At 43.7% G+C, this 18,170-nt stretch overlaps 1 protein-coding gene across 2 annotated transcripts in view; it reads right to left on the minus strand.

The window, feature by feature from the left end:
- Positions 1 to 1,035: 1,035 nt before the first annotated feature.
- DDRGK1 (DDRGK domain containing 1) overlaps positions 1,036 to 18,170 on the minus strand; it is a 36,019-nt gene continuing 18,884 nt past the window's right edge. For both annotated transcript variants that reach the window (XM_053976200.1, XM_053976201.1), the window contains exons 4-9: positions 17,316 to 17,417; positions 10,028 to 10,150; positions 7,983 to 8,021; positions 4,832 to 4,888; positions 4,118 to 4,166; positions 1,036 to 2,612 (exon numbers count right to left, since the gene is read on the minus strand). In XM_053976200.1, the coding sequence (XP_053832175.1) occupies positions 2,440 to 2,612; positions 4,118 to 4,166; positions 4,832 to 4,888; positions 7,983 to 8,021; positions 10,028 to 10,150; positions 17,316 to 17,417 (543 nt within the window). In that variant the 3' untranslated portion in view covers positions 1,036 to 2,439. The remainder of the gene's footprint in view (positions 2,613 to 4,117; positions 4,167 to 4,831; positions 4,889 to 7,982; positions 8,022 to 10,027; positions 10,151 to 17,315; positions 17,418 to 18,170) is intronic.

Raw genomic sequence — 18,170 nt, forward strand, 5'->3', positions numbered from 1 at the left:
GGCCTCTGCACCCTCAGAGGGAACAATTCCTTCCCAATATCCCATCTATTCCTGCCTTCTGACAGAGGGAAGCCATTCCCTGTGTCCTGTCCCTCCAGGCCTTGTCCCCAGTCCCTCTCCAGCTCTCCTGGAGCTTTAGGCACTGGAAGGCTGGAGGGAGATGAAGTTCAGCACCTAAACACTGGGGTTTATTAGGAGAGGAGAGCACTCCAGTACCCCCAGGTTGTTCCACCTCTCTCCCAGCACCCTCAGCCACCATCCTCACCCAGGACATTGGGGACAACTCCCAGCTGAGCCAGGACACCCAGGGGTGTCCCTATTTCAGTGCCAACAGGGAGGGAACAACTCTCTTCCCATTAGGTGTCCGTTGGGATATATTAAACTTGTGCTTTGAATTCAGCCAGTGAAATCATTCTGGGGGCACAGCCCTGAATTTCTTCCCCCTCCACTTCCACAGACACAGACTGAAACAGCAGCTTAGGTTGGAACTGCCTCATTTATAACCCATCCAAACAAATGGCCTGAAGCAATTGTGCTCCAGACCTTCAACTGCCTCCTGGGACTTTGGATGTGAATTCCTAGAAAATACCAAAACATTCCTTTAATAGAAAACGGAGCTGCAGTTGAATAGTGGTGGCTGCTCCCCAAGGCACAGGCTCAGAGCACCAACACCCGCCTGTCCTCACCTCCTGCAGCCACTCAGGAAACTCAGAGAAGTGCAACAATTCCTTCAAGGCAGAGCAGAGGTTGTCCCACAGGAGTTTTCAGCAGAGTTAGAAGCCCCAGCCATGGTTTTTGTTACCTACATTATTTTCTCCTGGCTCATGTAAGTCCCCAGCCTCGCAATTCACATGCAGCAAAGCACCCCCAAAATGAGAGAAAAAGGAGTTTTCCTGAGAGGATGCAGCTGGGTGAAAAGAACAGGAATGGAAATGGTGGGAGAGGATGAGGAGGGCAGAGCAGCTGCTGGCAGAGCTCACAGTCATGTCTTACCCCAACCCTGTCCCTGCCCATTTCTAACACAAACCTCTGCAATTCTTTCAATATTGTTGATTTTATTACAAGAATAATTGAAGACAGAACAAAAGAACAGTGGCAAACCCAAATATTTTTTAAAAATTAACATGCAAGAGACTTTACAAGCCTCAAATGTTCAATAACCTCTTTGCTGGCTGTGGTTGTACAGCACTCAGAATGTGCTGGTCTTTCACACCAGCACATGGGACTGGTGGAACTCCACTCTCCTGCACTCTCACATCCAGCAGCAGTGCAGAGATTAAAAGGAAATGTTTCCTTCCATTCTTTTATCGCTGTCTCATCCCACTGATAAGGTGGCTTTTAGTCTGCTCAAGTTACCTCTAAGTTTGGCAGAGACAAAACCTCTTGTCCTCCCCAATTACTGTTTACCCACATAAATTCTGCTGATTTCAGAAAGGAGAATGAATCAATGATTGAAAAAATAAATATTCTTATGCAGGAAATACACTGACCCATACAATTAATACATTAATAATCATTAACTTGGAACATTCATTGTGTGACTCAGAGCGTCTGAAGTTTTTATTTAAAAACCCCCAGACCTGCAGAACACAGAGGCCACGGGGTGGGGGTGTCTGAGGCCTTCAGACACTCTGAGCTGGCTCTGACTTCAAAGGATGAATCACCAGGATCTGGGTGGTATCAGCAGAACTGGCCTGCACAATAAATGAGCCCAGTCAGCCCTTCCCTGGAGGGGTTTCTGTCTCTTGGCTACAGGGAAATGATGCAGCTTGTCTGCAAGCAAACTTCTCATGTTACATAAACCAAGGAAAACATATTTATATAGCAAAGGTTTCCTGAAATAGCCCCTGGAATTTTGAACAGAGCAACCATTCTTTTCAGAGTTTCAGGATATATTTCAGCAAGAACAAAGACACACATAGAGTATTTTCTTTTTACTCTTTCCTTCCAATCTGAGTACAGCAGCCAAAGCCTACAGACCTACGTTGTGTCCATCACAAAGTTAAACAACTCCACAGTGCAGAGCAAGCCTGGAGAACCCTGAATGCAATCAACCCCAAATCTATCTGATACAGACATCAGAATCTGCAAACAATAAAGAAGTTTGTTTATAGCAAACCCCGAATGCAATCAACCCCAAATCTATCTGATACAGACATCAGAATCTGCAAACAATAAAAAGTTTGTTTATAACAACATGAGACTGGCTGCCAGGGGATAAATGACTGATCCTCCTGGGCCACAGGTGCATCAGTGTTTGAGTTCCTGGGCAGCCTCTTGTACAATCAACTCTACCATTTAACACCAGTTCTGAAAACCTCTGAGTTTGCAGCTGGTGCTTCAAAAAGAGCATCCTACCTTCAGGCACCACGAAGGTTCTCGTTTGCCTTTAATGAAGTGCTTTATTCATTAAGAGGTTAAACTCCTGCAGTGTGTCTCTCAGGCCAGGGTTGGAGGCACAGCTCTGCTGTCAGGCTGGAGGTTGATGAGGGAGTTGCTGGCCTGGGCCAGCTCTGCAATGGAGACTCGGCCTCGCTGCTTGATGTACTGGGCCACGGCTGCCATCTCCTCTGCAGTGATGTAGATGAACTTTCCCCTGTCATCAATCACACCTGCAGGGCAAAGAGAGCAGCCTGCAGATTCAGTCAGCACCGGGCTCCCCTCACTTCCCACCAGGCATCACTCACTGCTTTGGCAGGGATGTTCCAGCTGCTGAGGCAGCACTTCCTATCTAGGCTGGGCAGGATTTTATCTCCTGGCCACTGCTGGGCGCTGGAGCAGGGCTGTGCCAGCAGCCCAGGGCCCTGGGAATGCTCCTTTTGCTCAAAGGAACCCGTCCTGTGCACTGGGAACAGCTGCCTGGGAGCTCCACAGCAGCTGCTGCAGGGATCACAGAATGTCCTGAGCTGGAAGGGACCCACCAGGATCACTGATCCAGCTCCTGTCCCTGCACAGACACCCCAACAATCTCACCCTGTCCCCGGGAGCGTTGTCCAAACACTCCTGGAGCTCTGGCACGTTTGGGGCCGTGCCCATTCCCTGGGGAGCCTGGGCAGTGCTCTGGGGGAAGAACCTTTCCCTGATCCCCAACATAAATTCCCCTGACCCAGCTCCAGCCGTTCCCTGGGTGCTGTCCCTGTCTCAGAGAGCAGAGATCAGAGCTGCCCCGGGGGAGGAAGTTGCAGAACTTGATGGATCTCCCCTCAGCCTCCTCTTCTCCAGGCTGAACAAGCCAAGTGCCCTCAGCTGCTCCTCACATGGATTCCTCTCCAGACCCTTCCCCTTCCTAGCCCTGCTTTTTTGGTGCTCGTGTTCCCAGCTCAGGCACCTGGTGGAGAAAGTTGGAGCAGGAGGGTCCAGGAGGGCACTGAGAGCCCTTGTGGGGCCCAGCTCAGCCTTTTCAGCCTCCCCTCAAGGGAATGCAGCTCAGTTTTCATATTTCTGTGGCTCCAGAATGAGAACAGAACTCTGCTTTTATGGATTCCACCGAGGCAGAGCCTCCCTGGCTTTGGGCACAGCCAGCCAGGACAGCACACATCCTTTCTCCCTGGATTCCAAGCACTTTTAGGGCATTTGAAAGGGTTTCCACATGCACTTGCTGAGACAGTTGTTCTCCAGCCACGAGCACAAGATCAGGTGAATAAATGTTTGTGCTGGCACCTTTCTCTACTTCACCCTTGGAAAGAAGAAGACTGCCCAGCACTAAGCCATGTTTTGTTCCTGCTCAGTCCCTGCTGCCATGCCAGCTTGGACTGGGTGTTCCAGGGCTGGGAACAAGCACTTCACTGACTCCAGCATCCTGCAGTGCTCTGGGATGTCTGCCTCTCCCACATGCCACACCCCAGCCCTGGCTTTAACCACCAGGCTTGGAAACCACCCCAAATCATCCCAGTGATCCTCTCAAATTCAGATTTCAGAAGGCCCCACTTGCAGCTGGCTGCTCAGCAACCCCAAAGGGCCTTCAGCAGATGGGTAAATTAATAAAATATAAATATCTAGCTGTCAAGTCCTACTAGATCCTTAAAACAGGAATGACACTGGAATTCTTTCTGCCACAGGGAAGGCACTTTCTGCACCACCAGCTACAGAAAGATCCCCTTTGTGCTTTGGCTGTCACCTGTCAGGGTGCCATCTGCCATCAGGTCCTGGATTCTGTTAATTGCATCCTGTGCAGGAGAGAAAAAGGAATAACAAGACTGATCAAAAGGGAAGCAAAAACCATTTCACACGTTCAGACAAACTACAGAGGCTTACCTTGAAATCCCTCAGGGTTAAGGAATTCAGCACTCCCACACAAAGAGGTGGAATCAGCCCTTTGGTCTTAGAGGGATGATTTTTTTTTTCTGTATTTTGGGATGTTCAAATTAAATTCCCTACTCCTTAAAAGAGACACTTATTGCCTGTTTCAAGGAGCAGGGGGTTATAGGAATCTTCCCATGGAAAGGTTGTGCAGTGCCATGAAGTTCCATGAAGCACAGAGGTCCTTCTCCAAGGTCCTTGCTCAAAAATTCCACGTTTTTACATCTTTTCCTGCTTCTTTTAGGAGCAAACCTCTCCTACCAACCCAAAGCAACAATCTGTTGAATTTATGGCTGGGTTTACTCCACAGTTACTCCAAGCATGCAGTTCCACTGCACCTTAAGTGTTGGTTTCTACAGTTCTACCTCTCTCTTTTTCTTGTTATATGACTGCAGAAGGAAATTAAAATTTATATTTCAACCAGATAAATTCCTGTAAGTAACCCACTGCACACTTAAATGGAATTCTGGTTTAAGAGGGAGGCAGGGACCCAGCAAAAATGAGTACTTCCACCCCACAAGTCAGTGCTTACCTGTGTCCTTAAACCCAGATGTGAAGCCAAGTCCTCCAGCTGGATAACCTTTGTTTTCTGTGGGAACAAACAAGAGTTAAGCTGATGAATGAGAAAGCTGGGATTTTTTTTCCCCATTCAAATAAAAAAATGCATTGACCTGACAAGGCAGAACCTGTTCCTTTTAAGTAACTTTTCCTAGTAAGCACTTTCTTCTGATGAAAAACTCTCAGGTTACCTAAAGCAGGGAGCTCTGTGGAAAGACCTGAGTGCTCTGACCCACTCAGGGCAAGACTCAAACACATCTGCCAGCCTCGACCCTGGACTTTTCCTTACATTGGGATGAGCACAAGGAACAGCCATGACTCTGTTCCCCCACCTCCTGAGTTTCTCAGCTGCTGCCTTTAATTTCCAGTGAGTTTTACCAAGATCCCTTTCTTCTTTGAGGGATGTCTCAAAGCACCTTTTAAAACCATCACTGGTGTGTATCAGCACTTACATAAAACCCAGGCAGGACTGGCAGCATTAAGTGCTTTAGTCTGTTTTACTGATGTCATGTGTATTAATGCCATAATAATCTTCCTAAGCAAGCCAACACCTTATTCAATTTGTCAGTGTTGGAACTGCACATCGTCATCTTGCTTTTGACAGATTCTTCCTGCAGCTTTTCTCAGCCAAAGCACAACCAGCACTGCTCACATCTGGTTTTGTGCTTCTCTGTAGCTCCAGAGAAAACACCTGCAGTGCTTGTCTGGAGCTACTTGGGTCCTGTTTTCCTCTCTGCCAAAGTTTTAGGAACTCATCTGTTCAGTTGCAAAAGGATGCAGCGTTTGTAAGGAGCTTGGAAAAGACAAAACTGTTGGAAAGCTCAGTTAATATTCAGGTCTACATTCCTAAAATCCATGTATGTACAGCCACAGGAGCTGCATCTCCATTAACAAATGAAATACTTCAAACAATAAAGTCCTTTGTTCTTGGTCTTGAGAGCATACTGGGAGGCCACTGAAGAAATAAAGAGAGGCTGAAATAGATGAATCTTTTTCATTAATAAAATCAGACCAAAAAGCAAGCCACACACAGATTTAGCAGCTGTGAAGTTTGATGCAGCCAAGCTAGAGAACTGAATACCATGGACTGAACACAGGGAACTGGAACCAGTCCATGGAATTCAGTTCTCAGAGCTGGGAACTGCCAACATTCGTCACATCTTCTTTTAAAGGGACTGGGGGGGTTGGTGCAAAGCCACATGAACAAGAAAAACAGGACTTAAACCTTCACTCAAAGATATTCCCCCTCAATGACCAAGTTTAGTGGAAGCTTTCCAAGACAGATCCTGCAGGGAATGAGAGCCCAAGGGGGTGGGATGAGGATGCACTCCCCACACTCTGGAATACAACAACACCATGAGGTCCCAAGGGAATAAAACATGCATCATGGTCTAGAGACAGGCTTAACTTTCCTTCAGCAACATAAACACATCCACATTTTCCTGAATTAATTTCATTTTAGGGGTGATGCTGCTGCTGTCCTCAGCAAGGGATGAAACACAGCAAGAGGCTGCATTTTTCTCCCAACACCCTTAAGAATGAAGCAGGGGGTGAGCTATCTCCAGTCAGTGATACCAGCACAAGAAATTATTCAACAGAAGAGCTAAATTCAATTTTATTTTTTTAAAAAATGCCAATTACTCTTAATTTATACATTTTTTTCTGACAGCTACGAGCAGCTCAGCACCGCTTCCTGTCAATGGTTTCTGTGAACAGAACAGAAGATGAGGGCAATACATAATCTATACGTTAAGCACACTTTCAAGATTAAAGAAAAAATACTTAAAACTTGTGAAAGAAAGCGCTGCCCCAGTTCTGCAGCTCAGCTCTGCAGAGGAAATCAGGTGTCGAATATTCAGACTTCGCTTTCCAGCCCAAGTTTAATTTCTCTGACGTCAAGATGAAGGGACTGATAGAGAATTTAGTGCTGAAACACTCAACGGGGAGTTTGTGACTAATCTGGTCCATCCACCACAGCCCCTGGGCAATGGGCAGAGTCTGCCCTGGCTGTGTCCTCCCTTGGAAACCTCCCAGTGCTTGTGGAAGACCTCAAGGGACACTGGAATCTCATTTTTTACCCACAGAAGTAAAGGAGAGGCAGAGAGCAGCCCAGCAGAGCTTTGCAGGGCTCTGCTCTGAGCTCTCGTCCAGAACTGCCTGGCAATCACTCCAAAGGACTCCCCAAGGAGAGTTATCCATGAGGCAAATCTCTACGTCCAGGAGATAAATCTGCTCTAAGTCCAGGGTTTTGCTGGGATAATGAACGTGCGAAATGTGAGATTTTGGAGTAGGAAATGATTAGCAGCTCACTGAGTTATCCAAGTGATTTGCTTGCTGGAGAAGCCTTTCACACAGGTCACACATCCTGAGAGTTCAGATTCCAGTAAAGGAAGAAAGGGATTCATTAGGAAAAAAAAAAAGGTTTGTATGACAGTGCTGGAGTGAGAGGAGAAAAATGCATCTGACCTTTGATACAGCAATAGTGGAGAGCTTTTGGCCTCACAGATCAAAAGCACAAACCCTCAGGACCACAGCCCAGGTTTGAAATACCCAGCCATACAATGGGATGAAAGGGAGACTGACACACCCTGGTTAAAACAAGGCAGCTGCTTCTTACACTGCCCTCCTGAACATTAAGAAAACACTGGAAGCTGCAAGGACAGAAAAAAAGCGAAGGAATCACAGGAAAAGTTGGGATTGAGCTTTCCAGTGCCAGTGTTGGAGGCTCAAAAACACCCTCCAGGTACAGCAATTCTCCTTCCTGCTGAGCTCACACACAGAGACTGTTTTTAAATCAGTGGCTGATGCTCACAAACAAAAAAGCCTGAATGCCCCAAATCCCAATCCACAGCAAACATTGCTTCCATGAACTCTGAGGGAGATCCACCAGGCCTGTCTTATACCACAGGGCAAGAGCCACATCCTGCCCCAAAAGCCAGGACCCAGCTGGAATTAAAACTATTTTAAGTTAACTGTGTTTGTGCTGGTTCAGTAAATAACACTTATTGAAGGGATCGCTTTTGTTACTTGTTGAATATTTAAGTAAATGAAAGAGGAAGCAAAGATGTCCCTCTTTGACAAAAAGGTTTTTCACACCAAGGAGAGAAAAACCAAAGGCACCTTACCTTAACATATTCCAGGAATTCCATAAGAAAGCTGCGAGACTGGAGACAGCAAGGAAAACAATTATTATTTTGAATTCATGAGCATTAAATGCATCAAAAACTTGCTGAGTAGAAATACTATAAAAGTGTTTAGACTGCATAATTTCTAAGTTTTAACTACACCGACTGAGATATTGAACTGGGAAGATATAATCTAGATCTAAAAATAATCTAGATTTAATCTTCACAAGGGATTTCTGACAGGTACTTTTTGAGACAGAATGTGGCTCAGGTACAATTTAGATTTTTCCCAAAAGGTTATCATACACTTTTTTATTCTTCACATCATAAATACCCTGAAATAACCACATCTGGGTGAATTTAAGCACCATTAAGTCATTCTGTGCAGAGGGAAACCCAGAGTGACTCAGGACCTGCAGATGGCCAAGTGCAGCACAGCTGCACAGCACCTGTGGAGGCTGAAGCATTTCAGAGCCATGCACCTGAGATCCAGTGAGCAGCTCCATTTCAGAGGCCATGCAAACAGCGTGCACTGAAGTTAAAAGGAGATCAGGTTACTCTGCAACCCTGGCAATCAATCAGCCTTAATTAACTGGTGAGCTCTGGAGGCAGGAGCTTGATTTTCAGCACAAGCAGCCCCGACAACACAAGGCAGAGCCAGCTTTGCTGACAGGATCCTGAAATGCTTCAGTACTTCAGCCACCACGAGGCCAGGGTGGCTGCTTAATTTCCTTCTCATTTCTGCTGCCTCCAAATAACTCTGTACCTGTTATTATTTCTGAATGAGTCTTTTAAATCACCTGCAATTTAAGTTCTAGCTCCTCACCCCTACCAAAGTTATCTCAGGTTGAGATGCAGGCATCATCAAGTGCCTGCCAAGCTCTTTTAGGTGAGGAACACCCTGCTCTGTTCTGACATGGAGGGAGATTCATTTCTCCTTGACAGGCAGCTGTAGGAACATGGACAATCACCACATTCCAGTTTTAAAGGGTGTTTGAAGTAGAACACACCCATATTTAGGGATAATCTCATCTCCTGACAGGACAGGTACAGATTTTTGAAGGAGCTGTCCATAAAAGTGTGCATTTTGCTGTTCACTGCGTCCTAGGGAATTCCCCATCAGCAGACAGAACTTCTCTTGGTGTCAGTGATGGAGGAATTTTTCTTGATGGGAAGGGGTCCATAGTGAGAACCTGTAATGAGTCAATGGTGCTTGACATTGGGCACAATCTGCTGTGCTCAAAGCCACTCTCAGTCACACTAAAGCAAATCCACTGAATTCCAGAGTCTCTTCAGCAGAGCACCAAATGCACACATGGCCCTGAAATAAATCCTTCCCAAGAAATGCACTGGACAGCTCAAATTGGCAGCTACAGCCCAAGAGCAATTCCAGGGTGTGATAGCAAATAAATTGTGTCTAACAGGTTTTCAGCAGGCAAAACTCTGCCTCCCACAACAGCAAAACTTCTTCAGGTTTGCTGTGATTTTATATCAAGTATCACATTTCAACCACCATCCCCACAGCTCTGCAGGCAGCCACAGGAGCAGCAGTGTGGGCTTGTCCTGAGGATTCCCTTATCAGAAGCCTTTTGAGACAAGAGCCTGGCTTTTAATTTGATTTCACAGCAGCTCTCTTGATGTAGAAAATAAAGCCAAACCCACATAATTGCCCCCAAGGTCTGTGGGCACCTTCCAGCTCCAAATTCAGCTTTACTGGCTCAGTCTCTGTGGGTAAGGCAGAGCTGCTGACAGTGAGAGATCACCTGAATTCCAGAATGAGTTTGATTTCAGTCCTTAGACACAGGGAGGACAGAACTCATTTCCAGCAAGTTCTCTCAGAACTCTAAAATACCCCGTAGGAGTCTGGTATGAGGAACAGCAGCATTCCCCAGGAAATATTCCAGGGTTAACCTGTGCCACAGACACAATTTAGCTTTCACAAGCAAAAACCTTTGGCTGACTCCTACTTTTAATTTCATTTTACACAAGACAGAATGCAGCACGTCTAACAGGAGAAGGGGAACTGCAGAACCAGCCTCACATACCTGCTCCTCTGTCATTGATTCTTCAACCCCTTCCTCTTCAACCACAAAACTCTCCTTCAGCTTCAGGTACTCTTCATATTCTCTCTTCTCCTCTTCTTCCTTTGCCTTCCTTTTTTCCTCTTCCTGGACAGAGAAGATGACAAGTGGTCAGTTTGCTCTTTCCCAAGACAGGTTTTAAGTGAAGCAGCATCTTCTTTCTCTGCAGCCAGCACATAAAAAGTTTTTAAGCTGAGCCTAAGTTGTCCCTTGATGGCACAATCAGTTTCTGCTGCCTTCCACACCAGGGCTGGTTCTTAGCAGAGCTGACAGAAAACCTCTTAAATAGCAACCTGCCTGCTTCATTTGCATCAATCTGCTGCTCCTCACAGGAAGTCCCTGCCCCTCCCTGCACTTTGATGCAACGTTCACATTTTTGGTTACTGGCCCCAGGTCTGCTCTGCCACTGCAGGACATTGGGAGTGCTCACAAGGAACAGTGGAGCTACACTGCTGGAGAGAAACTGTGAAAGCTGCAGGTAAAATCAAGTTTTCTAAGAAAACCTCTTCCTTATGAAAACTTTCTTCTAGCAAACTGTGCATACATATAATATATAAATTATTGTATAAAGTATTTTAGGCACAGGAAGCACAACTGTATTGACAAAAGGAGTTTTTTACATGTTGTTTGTTAAACAAAAGCTTCAGGCTTTTGGTTTTCTGCAATAAAAAAAAATCATGGCCTACCATGAAATAAATGTTAAAGCCTTAAAGCCCACAATAAAGCTGACCCAGAGAACTCCAAGCCCAGCATCAGTGACATGGTGATGCCTGGTTCTGTGGAATTCACACCTTCACAAATCAAAATGGTGATTAAAGGTCTGGGAATGCGACAGATTACTTAGAAAATGTTTCAAATAAGAATTGGTTTTTATTGGGAACTCCTAAATTTGCAGTTTTCCATTATTTTCATTTGAAATTTGTTTTGCTCTTCTCCAAGAGAAGGCTGGACTAACGTTGAAGGTTGGATTTGATGATCTAAGAGGCCTTTTCAAATCTAAAAGATTCCATGGCTCACACAGAACAAAAATGTTTCCCTCCAGGACAGTTTCTTGCACAGAGGAATTTCTGTTTGTGCAGCACCTGGTACAAAGAGATTCCAAAAGGATCTGGCCTCTGGCTCCATCACATTCCAGGGGATGATTAAAACAAACAGAGGAGTTCTTCAAATTTCAGTGACAATCCCAGGGCATTCCTCTATCATCAGCAGAGAAATTGATTTTTTAAAGCACAATGATATTGATTTCTAAATGCTTGCCATGCTACATCTTTGACATTGATATGGTAATTGTTTCCTTAAGTAGCTGGAATGTAAATATTTGTTCCATTAAAAAAAAAAAAGGGAGAGACAGGAACAGGTCATTCAATATATAGAAAATATATCCATATTAAAAAAGATGTCTTTTGTTAAAAAACCAAAGAGTATTTGGTCCCGTTTTTATTTAAATATAAATTATATATATATATAAAATAACAATTATTTATACATAAAAATATTTTTATATCAAATTCCCAGAAAGTCAGGAGAAAGAATCCTGCCAACATCCAAGAATGAGAAAAACAGGACTGAAAGGATCTTAAGTGTATCTGCAAAGCCAAATCCATTTTTAAAACTGCTATCTCATGAAAAATCTACGGATTTGAGGAAGTTTTTTAGACAAAACAAGATAATTTTTGGGTCATTCATCACCACAACAATTAATCCAACAGCAGATTTTTTTCCTTATATGCACTCCAGATGCCAAGAACAACATAACCATATTTCATTTGGAAGCAACAGCAACTGTTCTTTTCTTGCAAGTGCATTACATTTAATCTTGATCCTGGAAAGACAAGAATAATGTTTTTCCCCTGGTTTGTTAGAGAGGTTGTAATTCAGCAGGATTTGAAATGAGGAAAAAGTAAAAAAAAAAACCAAAACAATCACGAAGCCTCAAAATTGCTTTGGTAAATAATTTCTAGATGGTTCTGCAAAAAAAGAAAAGATCAGAAGACAGTGTCCCACTTGTAACTGAGAGCAACAATAACTAAAACACGTTTTCCTGCTTCTGGAAGGTCTAAGAAATGAGCAAGGCTCCTTCCTGTGGTCCTTCCCTACCTGAAAAACAGCACCTTGCATTTTTTGGAAGTATCCCAGCACGTTCCTATCAGCACTTCCATTCCCAACACAGGCAGAAGAGCAGCCCTGCTGTGAGACTGGCAAAGCACTCAGCTCCCAGCCCCTTTTTTTGCCAACAGGAGTTTGTTTTCCAGATGCTGAATTTTGATCAGCAGAGCATTTCCAAGTGCTCTGAGGCACTGCTTTGGTAGCTAAAGTGTGTCAAAGCTTCCTGGTGGTTGTAGCTTTCTCCATAACACTAAATATTTCCAGCTGATTTTTTTTTTTTTTTATCATCTAAAAATTAAAAATTCATGAAGAGCCTCACATGCTTTACAACCTAAATTCACCTATGATTCAATCTGTAGGGAAAAAAAAGGATTTATCCAGAGTGCAGCTTGGTTCAGAGCAAGAGGAGATGACTTTGCACAAGTGCCCAGGGAGAAGCAAGGTGGAGGCTGAGCAGGGGAACCCAGGCACAGTCAGGATGGCTGGGAGTATTTATTTCTATTTATTTAGAGTATTTATTTCTATTTTTTTGTTTGACCACCTCTCTAACCCTCTTCTCTCATGGAGCAGCTGTGTGGGAGGTGCAGGGTCAAATTTAGGCGGCAGAATTCCCACAAAACTCAGTGTGCCCATACAAATAACCCAGAAACACCCCCAGCCCCTCAGGGTCTCCTCACACACTGAGGGCAGGATTTTGTGCCAGGCACACAGAGGGCACTGGGCTCAAACCCACCTTTAAACCTCACATTTTTGGCACTCAGGTTCCTTCTGAGCTCGTGGCTCAGAGCAGAGAGTGGCTGGGCCAGCCCCAGCCATGGGTGGGGTGCTGGGGAAATCCCAGCAGATGGAAATTTGATAACTGCAGATCTTCAGCTGCCTGCTTTTGTTTTATTTTTTTATTTTATTTTATTTTATTTTTTTTATTTTTTTTTAAGCAGGCTTGCCTCTCTCCTCACCCATCTAACTGTTAACTCAGACTGGGGGCTTGAACAATGTAAAGATTTCTTTTTTGATTAGTTTATTCCACTGCGTGCGAAGAACAGACTATCCCACTTTGACCACATCTTTATTGAACAGATCAGTAAATAAATGAGTCACTCAAACCTTTGTTTTCTGTTCTTTTTCTCACCTGCTCACCAAGGACCTGGATGTGCTGTGAGGCTCCCTTCAGATCATCACCCTCTGTTTGTCCCTGACCTTGATCCCAGGGATTATTCCCTGTGCCAACTGCACAAGAGCCCAGCTTTTTACCAGGTGAAACCCACAGCATCCTGAAAACTCTCTTAAGGCTTCCAACTGGAAGCACACATTGATTTTTGGGATCACAGATTGCTCAGGAGTCCTGGGATGCTGCTTGAGTGGAGCAAACCTCACTGGTAGTGAGGAAGGCAGAGCAAACACTGGACACTCTTCAGGCACCACCTGCTCCCTGACATTCCTTCATTTGTGGCTGTTTCCCGAATTTTTTAGGATGAGGAAAAGCATCCTGAGTGTTTAGAGGGCCATGGAGCAAAGAAACCCTCCTTGTACAGCATCCATTTTTTGTATTGTCAGGGCAGGTTCTGCAGGAAGCCAAAAGGGACTTTGCAGAGAATAATTTGGCACAGAGGAGGTGGATCTCTAGGATTCCTGCCCCCCTCACTGATTAGACAGAATAAGTGTCCTTAACCCCTCAAAATCAGAGGAGAATGAGGTTTTTTTGCAAGGTTTTCCACTTGTACTCCCTTAGGAGAAATTGATTTTGAGGGAAATATACACACTTGAAAACTGATGCTTAAACTGAAATTATGGAGTGGCTCTCCATCAGCCTCCAGAAATGCACTGTTCATGTAGGAAAAATGGATGTAAATATCAAACAGATAATGAAGAGCTCTGCTGAGACACACACAAATCTTGATGTCCACATAATGAAACAACTGAAACTTGGTGCCTCTTCTTCCGTGATCAAATATCAAAGAGTCAAAACTTGAGGGTAAAACCTCCCAGAAGACCCTTGTGATCCTGGCTGACCCCCATTTCCACAGCTCTGAAGATCCAAACCTTTTTTATTCAGGTACTTAAATGCAAATTTACTGAAATCTAAGTGCATTTAGGCACTTAAGTGCAAATTTACCAAAATCTCTGTGCACAGGCAAAGGAAAAAGAGTTTTTTTATGTGAGCAATCTGCCAGGTTTTGTCTGAAGACTCTGTTTTGCAACATCAGAGGAAATTCACTCTCATTGATAAGGTGTCAGCTGGTAAACCAGCTCACCACCAAAAAACTCCAGGAGTGAAAGGGAAATCCCCAGGGTAAAGCAGAGCTGAAGCAAATGCCAATTATAAAGGAGCCTCCTCAGGCCTGCAGCCAATCAGCTCAGCAGAACGCTGGAAAGGAAACTTGAATTTAAAAATACATGAGCTGGTTTGCAACACTCAAGCCAAGGGGCAACCACATTTTATTTATAAGTGCATACAAATCTATTGAAATAGAAGCAGAGGGTATTTTTCTCAAGACCAGATAAGATTTTAGTCCCCATAACTCCCTCAAGGTACAGTTCCCACCTGTCAGCACAATTTTAGTAGCACTTCTTGGGAGAGAGACTGAAAGAAGATGTTCAAGTGGAATTTAGGTGCCAAAGCTGGCTGTGCTTGTTTGGGGACTTGCCCCTGTCAGTGAACCCGCAGAAATACTCTGGGAGAGGAAGGGGAAAAGGAGGTATCTGACAACTGCAACATTTCTCAGGCAAACTTCAGTGATAAACTGATTTTTTTGTGCCTTGTGGGATTATATAAACTGCAGCAATGTCAGTGACCAAAATGCCTCTAAAAAAAATCAGCTCCTCCCTGATTTTTATCTCCTGACTATCAGTCAGTGCTTGAGGTGTCTCTCAGAATTTTGCCTTTCCACCTCCTATTTCAGATGAGGGAATGGAATCATCACATGTGCACTCCACAGGGGTGACAAGGGACTGGTGACAAGACATTACTTGTGGCAGTGAAGAATTTCTCCTCTAGAGGAAAAGAAATGCCATTTTATCCTGTGTGTTCCATAAACCCAATGATCCTCTCACTGCTCACAGAGGCTCTGCCTTTTCCATCACAGCATCAGTCTGTAACAAGATTGGAAAGATGAGATGTTCTGAGCCTAAGGACAGGCTCTCTTCAATTGTTCTGTTCCCTGTTACAGACTCCATGAAGACAAATTTAAAATTACCAGCAAACAGCTGAGCATGGACATTAAACATTGTCAGACACATTTACTTTGATCCACACTGCAAATGTTCAGCAGTTACTGGATTATCAACTTAGACACAAGCAAAAAGAAAAAAATACTGAAGGCACTTTCCTCTGAGAGGCAGAATAATGATCCTGATGCAGCCTGGTGGGTGGGCTTGCTGTCCTGATAAATACTGGGAAAACAAATAATTAAACCAAACTAAAATAGCTTAAAATTACAGGGTTTAAGTAGGCAGGTACTGGCTAAAGTGACCAAGCTGGATTCAGGCATTTGGGCAATTTTCCAAGTTCTAGGAAGTACTCTGTGGATTGTTGTGCACAACATTTAAAATAAATAAACAAACAAATAAATAAAATCAGAGTCTTAGTTTGTATTCCTCTTTTTCCCTGAGCCATGTGAAACAGAAGTGCTGTAGTGCAGTCTTTATTAGGAATACTGCAAACTAAACCAGAAACAAATAAAAGTTTCCTCATTCAATCAAAATTAAATTACACAGCCCTCAACTGAACAGAAACCAAAAGAAGGTAAATAAACATTTCTGTGTGAAGAGAGGCCTGGTTGAAATTTCACCTTTATTTTCTTTTACTTTTCACCTGTGCCTGAATTAACCCAGCTAAACTGCTGAAGCCCAGGTCAGATCCCAGGAGAACAACTCAGACCTGTGCCACAGCTTCCTTGGAGCAGGTTAGCTCAGGTGGAATTTGTTTAAAAATTCAGCTGCTGTGCTGTGCTGGCTGCCACCCTGCAAGGGACTGGGAAGTTCCAGTGTCACTTAATGTCACTGTCCAGCAGGTGTGTCACAATTCCCCCAAAGCACTGCAGTCATCTCAACTCGTTATTCAGGGCTTCAGGAATATGAAGTTCTCAGAACTTTATGAAAATATGAAAAAAAAAAAAAAAATTGTACATCTCTCTTGGAAGGGAAGCTGTGGAATTATTGTTCCTCTGGAAGTTTGGTCAAGCTGCTTTACAAAGTCATATCCTGATCTTGTAGTGCTGACATTCTCCCCCTCCAATTTCTGAAATTCAAGACTTCTACTGATGGAAAGGAACTGAGAGTTCAGCAGGAAAAGGATTTGTGGGGAATAACCCCAGAGCTAAATGGATATTCACATAAAAACCTCATGGATACAATCTCTATGTGTAATGTGTGGATTATTTTTCCAAATTGCTTTATCCTGCCTTCATGCCCTCAACAGAGGAAAGGAAAAATTGTCTTTTCCTTTTTAAAATATTATCAGCAACACAGCCCACTTACACAACCCGCTCTTGGAGCAAATTAAAATAAATCTCCATGAAGCAGAGACACCAATTTCCAAAAAACACAAAAAAATTCACAGTGAGAGCTGTGGGCTGCAATTTCTCATCTCAGGACTGTGCAGAACACCTCTGTCCTTTCCAGCACACAACTTGCAGCAGCACCAGAGCATGAAGCTCTCAGGCAGCAGCACTGATGGCCTGAGTACAAAAAGCAGCTCTGAAATCAAAGTTTTCCTCCCTCACTAACGAAAAATATTCCACACAAGCATTTCAGTTGAGCAGTACCTGTTTTTCTGGGTCACTCCTGCTAACATATGCACAGCTCAGGAATCTTTAATTGGGAAGCACATGCAAATACATAAAAATTAGAATGAAATCATAAAATTTCACACAACACTTGCAAAATCAGTTGCTGCTGCTGCCTTTCACTTTCTGCCCCGCTGGTTCCAGCTGGCAGCTCACAGGGAACAGGGGAAGTTGTGAATCTCAATCCTTGGGAGAAACTCAGAGCTGGGCTGGGCAAAGTCCTGAGCTCCAAATCCTGCATGTGGCTGGAGCAGGACAGACCCTGTGGTCCCTGCAGGTCCCTGGGCACAGAACTCCCCCAGAAGCAATCCCAAAAGCAGACCTGGCTCAGGATTTGTACAGATAAATACAATTCTTCCCACCTGTCGTTCCTCCTCCAGACGAATCCTCTCCTCTTCTTTCCTCCTCTCCTCCTCTCTTTTTGACTCGAGCTTTCTCCTTTCTTCTCTCTCTGCTTCTTCAGCCTAAAATAAACATGATGCAAGCCAAGCCTTACTCTTTTTTTTTTTTAAATTTACATTTTAAAATTTCATGTTATGATACCATGAGGGGGTTTCTTACCACCTTTTAGATGCCTGCTCAGAAAGAAACATCAAAAAAGAATAATAATAAATAAAAAGCCACTATCATTTCACTTCCCCTCCCCTTCAGCACACTCAACATTGTGGTGAATTTAGGAATTGCCCTCCTTACTTGTCTTGTCTGTATCTCAGTAACAGATTAAATTTTGAATGTTCTTATGAGCTTATTACAACAGTGATGTTAAAGCAATGCTGTGTCATGGAATTCCAGTTCTACTCACTTGGAGTTTAGTTAGAAAGGACCCTAAGGAAGAAAAAAAAAAAAAAAAAGGATTTGGAACACAAACTGTAAAAAGAAGTGCATTCAAATGTACCATTAACCTGGGCAGAATCTCTTGCAGGAAAAGCTGCAATGGTCTCCTGAAGTAATTTTATTTTTGTTGTTAAGACAAAGAAGTTGTTGCAAAATGAGGGAAAAATAAAAAAGGGTGTTGTCTTGGTGAGTTTAGCTTTTTTAAAGATTTTTTTTTTCCAGGCTCTTCAGGATACTTAAATTTGAAAATATATTTGAGAATATTGAAATAGATTGAAAATAATTAAAAAATATATTTAAGAGGACAAGCAGAAAATATTCCAGTGGATGATTTAAATTTGAGTGTTTCTGAGAAAAAGCCTCATGCAAGGAATTTATCTGTC

The sequence above is a fragment of the Vidua macroura genome, chromosome 4, assembly GCF_024509145.1.
Source record: "Vidua macroura isolate BioBank_ID:100142 chromosome 4, ASM2450914v1, whole genome shotgun sequence".
NCBI classification, from domain to species: Eukaryota; Metazoa; Chordata; class Aves; order Passeriformes; family Viduidae; genus Vidua; species Vidua macroura.